The 7,931-nt window shown below is 43.5% G+C and overlaps 1 protein-coding gene across 1 annotated transcript; it reads left to right on the top strand.

Annotated features, from left to right (window-relative positions):
* Positions 1–5,499: 5,499 nt before the first annotated feature.
* LOC113070969 (zinc-binding protein A33-like) lies at positions 5,500–7,333 on the top strand (the record flags this gene model as incomplete). Its single annotated transcript, XM_026244321.1, has 4 exons — positions 5,500–5,741; positions 5,841–5,863; positions 5,934–6,055; positions 6,993–7,333. Coding segments are annotated over exons 1-4 (594 nt in total), but the record flags the coding sequence as incomplete, so codon positions are not given.
* Between the last annotated feature and the right edge of the window lie 598 nt (positions 7,334–7,931).

The raw sequence follows: 7,931 nt of genomic DNA, 5'->3' as shown, positions 1-7,931 counted from the left end.
CCTGGTTGGTTAAACATAACCCTCATATTGATTGGGCCCGTAGTTCTATTTTGGCTTGGAGCCCTTTTTGTTTAGCTCAGTGTTTGGGTGCTGCTTTTCCCCCTGTCTTGTCTCATTCTGTGTTGCAGGAGGAGCTGACTAACTTGGTGGATATACCGGAGGCTTACCATGATTTGAGAGCGGTTTTCAGTAGGTCCCAAGCTTCATCTCTGCCTCCACACCGCCTTTACGACTGTGCGATTGACCTGCTTCCTGGCACTTCTCCACCTAGGGGGCGCCTTTACTCTCTGTCGGGTCCGGAGCGGGAGGCCATGGAGAGGTATATACATGATTCTCTGGTAGCAGGTATTATTCGTCCCTCATCCTCTCCAGCCGGGGCGGGGTTCTTCTTCGTGGAGAAGAAGGATGGTTCGCTGCGCCCCTGTATTGACTATCGGGGGTTGAATGACATCACGGTAAAGAATCATTATCCTTTGCCGTTGATGTCATCGGCCTTCGAGCTCCTTCAGGGGGCAACCATCTTTACTAAGTTGGACCTACGCAGTGCTTATCACTTGGTTCGGATTAGGGAGGGGGACGAATGGAAGACCGCCTTTAACACCCATACCGGGCACTTTGAGTACTTAGTTATGCCGTTTGGGCTTTCCAACTCCCCGGTGGTCTTTCAGGCACTCGTCAACGACGTGCTCCGAGACATGGTCGATCGGTTTGTTTTTGTTTATATCGACGACATCCTTATTTTTCCCAGAATGAGCGCGATCATGTCCAGCACGTCAGACGAGTGCTCCAGCGGCTGCTGGAGAATCGTTTATTCGTTAAGTTGGAGAAGTGTGAGTTTCACGCACAGTCGGTTCCGTTCCTGGGTTTTATTCTCTCGCCTGAAGGTATCCGAATGGATCTCGCCAAGGTAAAGGCAGTTGCTGATTGGCCCACCCCAGATTGTCGTAGAGCGGTCCAGCGCTTTCTGGGGTTTGCCTATTTTTACAGGCCATTCATTCGGAATTTTAGCCAAATCGCCCTTCCTCTGACTGATCTCACCTCCACAAAGAGACGATTCTGTTGGTCGTCGCAGGCCCAAGCTGCGTTTGAGAACCTTAAGTGTCGATTTGTTTCGGCCCCCATTTTAACGACCCCTGACCCATCTCGTAAGTTCATTGTGGAGGTGGATGCGTCGGAGGTAGGGTGGGGGCAGTTTTGTCTCAAAGATCAACTTCGGATGAGAAAATACATCCCTGCGCCTTTTTATCTCATCGTTTAACCCCCGCGGAACGGAACTATGACATTGGGAATAGGGAGTTACTAGCTGTCAAGCTGGCCCTGGAGGAGTGGCGTCACTGGTTAGAGGGAGTGCGTTTTCCGTTTATCGTTTGGACTGATCATAAGAATCTTGAGTACATTCGCACCGCCAGGAGAATAAATTCTAGGCAGGCTCGCTGGGCATTATTTTTCGGACGTTTCAGGTTTACCATTTCTTATCGCCCAGGCTCTAAGAATGGTAAACCTGACGCGCTTTCGCAGGTTTTTGAGGCTGAGGCTAGTCCCACCCTCCCGGTGGCCATTTTGCATCCCGAACGGGTTGTGGCTGCGGTCACCTGGGGGGTGGAGTCCAAGGTCCGCGCGGCACAACACCATGCTTCTGTTCCTACTGGATGCCCAGAGGGTCTGCTCTTTGTAACTGAGTCAGTCCGAACTAGCGTACTTCAGTGGGGCCACTCTTCCAGTCTAGCTTGCCACCCTGGAGTGACTCGTACTTGTAGGTTAATCAAGCAGTGGTTTTGGTGGCCGTCCGATGCTCGATGGTTTGTGTCGGCCTGTCCGATTTGCGCTTCGGGTAAGGGATCCAATCGACCCCCTGCAGGGCTACTTCAGCCGTTGTCGGTCCCTTCGCGGCCCTGGTCACACATAGCGATGGACTTTGTGACTGGCTTGCCTCCATCTAGGGGCAAGACGGTGGTTCTCACTGTGGTGGACAGGTTCTCAAAGGCGGTCCATTTTATTCCCCTCCCCAAATTGCCGTCAGTGAGGGAGACAGTGACTACGGTCTTAGATCACGTTTTCCGTATTCATGGCCTCCCGGTGAACGTGGTTTCTGACAGAGGTCCCCAGTTTGTGTCTAGGTTTTGGACAGAGTTCTGTCGACAGCTGGGGGCGACCGCGAGCCTATCTTCCGGTTATCACCCGCAGACTAATGGTCAGGCCGAGCGTGCAAACCAAGATTTGGAGAGAGTCCTGCGCTGTGTGGCGTCTGCTGAACCGTTATCTTGGAGTTCCAGGTTGACCATGGTAGAGTATGCACATAACTCCCTCCGGGTCTCATCTACGGGTTTGTCTCCCTTCCAGTGCTGTTTAGGCTACCAGCCACCTCTATTCCCCTCTCAAGAATCCGATGCCGTTGTTCCCTCCGCGCATGCGTTTATTCAGAGATGCCTCCGTACTTGGAGGATCGCCAGAGAAGCCCTCACTCGGACTGGCGAGAGGAACAAGGCATCGGCGGACCGTCACCGTACTAAGCCCCCACTTTACGTGTGTGGTCAGAGAGTCTGGTTGTCTACTAAGGACATTAACTTCAGACTGCCCTCACGTAAACTGGGACCCAAATTTGTTGGACCGTTTATCATAGCCCAGGTGCTTAGTCCGGTGTCAGTTCGGCTCAAATTACCCCCTCAGTTTAGAAGGATCCACCCGGTTTTCCACGTTTCTAAGATTAAACCCACCTTTCGCTCCCCCCTTCAGCCCCTGACCTCTGCCCCTCCGCCTCCTAGGCTCATCGAGGGGTCGCCTGCCTATACTGTATGGCGGCTCATTGATGTTCGGCGTAGGGGTAGAGGTCATCAATATCTGGTAGACTGGGAGGGTTATGGTCCGGAGGAGAGATGCTGGGTTCCGGCTCGTGATATTCTGGATCGCGCTCTCATTGATCAGGAGGCGTCCCTGAGGTGGGGGGTACTGTCACGGTGCAGGGTGCCGTCTCAGCTTCCCCTGTGGTCTGTGTTGTCCTGTCTGTTCAGTAGCTCGTGGTCTGGGCAATCAGCGCTAATCATGGCGGGGTTGTGCAGATCACGAGCTGATTCTCCCCACCTGTCGCTCATTCCCCCACTCCCTTTATATGTCTCTGCTTTTCTGTCTGTGGTCGTGAGTAGATTGTTTTGTCTTTGCCCATGTTTTGCACTGTTTCTCAGTATCAGTCTCACCTCCTGTTCTTGTGCCAAAGGATTCGTAATTCGGAGATCCGGCAGCGCGAGTGGTCCGCAGTGTGCCGGCCAGCTCGGAGATCTGTGTGCGCCAGAGCTTTTCGTTATTGTTTATGTTATTTAGTGTTTTGTGGCGAGAATAAAGATTCTCTTTTTCTAACTCTGCATCTGAGTCCTCTGTCCAGTACGCACCTCGTGACACAAACATTGTTACCTAAGATGCTTTTTCAGCATGGTGATTCTTTTTTTTTTCTTTTTTTTACACAGTGCAGTAGCTAATACAATCTTTCATAGGCATGTTTAAATGCAATAAATATAAGAAACACATTATTCAATGGTTTTTACTTTTACATTTACTTCCAGATTGATATTAAGTTGCTCAAGAAAGTGGCAAAACATTTAAACTACTTCTTACATTATCACAAACATTCTAAATTAAAACTTAACATTGACAGAAACAGTCAGCTCTACTGCCTTTTCTTTTGCACTTAAATCTTTATTAAAAGCAATTCTGTGTTTAATAAAGAACTTTGTTTTCCTACCTCCATGAGTGCCATCTATTATTTCTTTATCTAAAAGTCAAGTCAAGTCACCTTTATTTATATAGTGCTTTAAACAAAATACATTGCGTCAAAGCAACTGAGCAACATTCATTAGGAAAACAGTGTGTCAATAATGTAAAATGATAGTTAAAGGCAGTTCATCAATGAATTCAGTGATGTCATCTCTGTTCAGTTAAATAGTGTCTGTGCATTTATTTGCAATCAAGTCAATGATATCGCTGTAGATGAAGTGACCCCAACTAAGCAAGCCAGAGGCGACAGCGGCAAGGAACCGAAACTCCATCGGTGACAGAATGGAGAAAAAAACCTTGGGAGAAACCAGGCTCAGTTGAGGGGCCAGTTCTCCTCTGACCAGATGAAACCAGTAGTTCAATTCCAGACTGCAGCAAAGTCAGATTGTGCAGAAGAATCATCTGTTTCCTGTGGTCTTGTCCTGGTGCTCCTCTGAGACAAGGTCTTTACAGGGGATCTGTATCTGGGGCTGTAGTTGTCCTGGTCTCCGCTGTCTTTCAGGACTGTAGAGGTCCTTTCTAGGTGCTGATCCACCATCTGGTCTGGATACGTACTGGATCCGGGTGACTGCAGTGACCCTCTGATCTGGATACAGACTGGATCTGGTGGCCACGGTGACCTCGGAACAAGAGAGAAACAGACTAATATTAGCGTAGATGCCATTCTTCTAATGATGTAGCAAGTATATAGGGTGTTATGGGAAGTGTTCCTGGTTCCGGTTTACCTAATTAATGCAGCCTAAAAATCCTTTAACAGATTTGGATATTAAAAGCATAAAAGCCATAGCTTATGTTGACTGTGAAACACAGTAGATTTTAATTATTTGCATATATGGTATAATCACTACATTTCTGTGTCAATACATGTTCATTTTCAATCCATGTGATTTTGGCTCACATTTAACAAAAACCCACCAATTCATCTTAACAAATTAGAATATGATGACATGCCTGTATCCAAGAAGACATTTTATGAAGAAAATATGAAAAGCATTGTATTTTAACGTTTAAAAGCAAGTTCATTTTGAATACAGTTTGTTAAAGTTTTACCTGAAGAAATCCTTATGTCTCTTTTGCTGTGTCTGAAATCACTCACTCGTTCACTAATCCCTATATAGTGTATGACAGTTGAGTGCACTGTATCAGAAAGGAGTGAATGAAATGAAGTGAGAAAGAACAGACGCTGACGTAAACGCAGACATCTCTGTCACATATATGTACTTTATCTTACATGTACCTTATTTGTTTCTGAACAGACAGCAGATCTATGTGATTTTCTGTGATTCATTTCTGAAACCATCGTTCAGAAAGTGAGACTAAAGTTCAGATTGTTGGAGTTTAGACAGTGAACATGGCTTAACTAACAGTATTGGCAGAAGAGCTTTCTTGTCCTGTTTGCTGTGAGATCTTCAAGACTCCTGTGTCTTCATCAGTTCTGGAGAACCAAAGGAACTCAGGAGTGTCCCGTCTGCAGGAGAAGATCCTCAAAAGATGATCCTCCAGTTAATCTAGTGTTAAAAAACCTGTGCGAGTTGCTCCTGAAGGAAAGAAATGAGGTTAGTTCATCAGGATCTTAGGAGATCTGCAGTTTACACAGTGAGAAACTCAAACTCTTCTGTCTGGAGGACAAACAGCCGGTGTGTTTAGTGTGTATTAACTCACAGAAATTAGTGGGAATTAGTAACTATGGGGGCAAATACTTTTTCACACAGGCCCAGTTGGTATAGAATGTGATTTGATTTCAGTCTCAAGCTGAGCACACAGAGCGTCAGATTAAACAGCAGTTTGAGACGCTTCATCAGTTTCTCAGAGATGAAGAAGAAGCTACAATCACTGCACTGAGAGAGGAAGAGGAGCAGAAGAAGAAGATGATGAAGGAGAAGCTGGAGGAGATCAACACACACATCTCAGCTCTTTCACACTCAATCAGAGACATGGAGGAGATGATGAACGCCAGTGACGTCTGCTTTCTGAAGGTCTGATTTCAGATCATCCATTTGATTGATTGATTGATTGATTGATTGATTGATTGATTGATTGACCTGTTGATGATCAATGGTGTGTTTGTTCTGCAGAAGTTTCCAGTCTCGATGGAAAGGTGAGTGATCTTCTCTCTCTCTGCTTCTGATCCAAAGTGACTTCAGTTCTGATCCTGAATGTTCTTCCAGAGTCCAGATCTCATCACAGCCGGATCCACAGACTCCTTCTGGAGCTCTGATTCATGTGCCACGATACTTGGGAAACCTGCTCTTCAGAGTCTGGAAGAAGATGCAGGACATCGTCCAGAACAGTGAGTCTGACTGCAGAAGATCTGAGCTCTCTCTCTCACACACACACACACACACACACACACAAACACACACAAACACACACACACACACACATACTGGAAACGATGCAATATTGACAGACTTCAACTTTATCAAGTCAATATTGTCTTTATCGAGTCAATAACCAGATCATCTGCTGCACCAAAACCAACCGCTTACTTTCAGAAATAATCAATCCCAAAACTGATTGTGCTTGACTTTCATTGCTTCAAATTTAGCATGTATAATTATGAATAATAAACAATTATACATATAATTGCATTTCAGTTATAGTCATTTTAAACCTTCATGTTAATTTATTTCATTAATTTGCCAAGGGAACTATTCTAATTTACATTTAATTTTAACTGTTTGATTTTATCTAATAATTATTATTTATATTATTTAAACTTTATTTTAATTAATGAAAAAATATTAATAGTTTTAGTCATGGTTAACAATACCAACATGATTATTATTATTATTATTTTTTTACTGTATTATTGTGGAATAAAACCTACTGTTTATTTATTATTTCAATAATTAGGCAGCATTCAGTTACAAGAGAAACACTGAGGGAAATGAAATGGATATGAACATTATTTCTTCTGCATTGTTATATTGATAATCTCGTTTGAATATGAAAGCACTGTGTAAAGTTGTGTTCAAAGGTAAGATTTAGTATTTAAAGCAGTTTCTCACTATAATTAATATAAATGAGAGTGTAAATGAGATGAAACTCTTCTCATTATGTGTTTCTGGCAGTATCTTTCAGTCTTGATAAATCACACACAGAGAGACTGACAGCAATCAGAGGAAATATATGACATCATAACTCATGATCATCTGTCGGTGGTTCAACTCTTGATCATTATATGAACATCAGGATAAAAGCATCTGTTGATTGTGTCTCATCAGCTCCTGTGATTCTGGATCCAAACACGGCTCATCCAGATCTCGTCGTGTCTGATGATCGGACCAGTGTGAAATACAGCGGGAACAAACAACCTCTTCCTGATAACCCAGAGAGGTTTGACATCTATGACTGTGTCCTGGCTTCAGAGGGGTTTAACTCGGGAACACACTGCTGGGACGTGGAGGTTAAAGAGAGCTCATGCTGGAGTCTCGGAGTCACTACAGCATCAAACCGGAGGAAGGGACGTGATTTCTATAACAATGATGTCTGGAGTGTGCGATATGGACAGTTTGAGCAGGATCTTGAGCGTGTGAGAGTGTATCTGGACTATGACAGAGGAATGGTGTCATTCTCTGATCCTCTAACTAACACACATCTACACACATTCACTAACACCTTCACTCACACACTCTTCTGCAGTTATAACTCTCTGAGGATCTTAGCTTCATTACTCCTGCAGATCTTTCATCATGTTTCATCATTTCATCTAATGAGTATCAGACTGTTGATCTGAATATATGTGTATGATTGATAGTTAGCTGAACTCTGATCACCGATGGATATTAATCACACTCATTAAATCTCTATAAGGTTCATATTATCTGAAGGTAATATAAACTAATATAATAATATCAAGAAGAAAAAGTAATGGAAGTTATTATTATATTTTAAACAAGTTTTTTATTGTACTAAAAATAAATAAATAAAATAATCATTGTTTATCTTACCTGACCAACTGGAGATGATTTTAAGATCCATATTTTTTAGGCTGATTGACATTATTTCAGAAAAATGTGTCTCTTTACTAATTTATCATAAAGATGTATGTAATAATATCATGTTGTTGCTTTTTTTCAGTTTATGTCATTTACACAGAAATTATAATCTCTTTATTGAATTAAATGTTTAAAAACAGCTGCACAGTAATGAACAGGAAATTG

The sequence above is a fragment of the Carassius auratus genome, unplaced genomic scaffold (assembly GCF_003368295.1).
Source record: "Carassius auratus strain Wakin unplaced genomic scaffold, ASM336829v1 scaf_tig00005511, whole genome shotgun sequence".
Classification (NCBI taxonomy): domain Eukaryota; kingdom Metazoa; phylum Chordata; class Actinopteri; order Cypriniformes; family Cyprinidae; genus Carassius; species Carassius auratus.
This window is presented reverse-complemented; position numbering and strand designations above follow the sequence as displayed.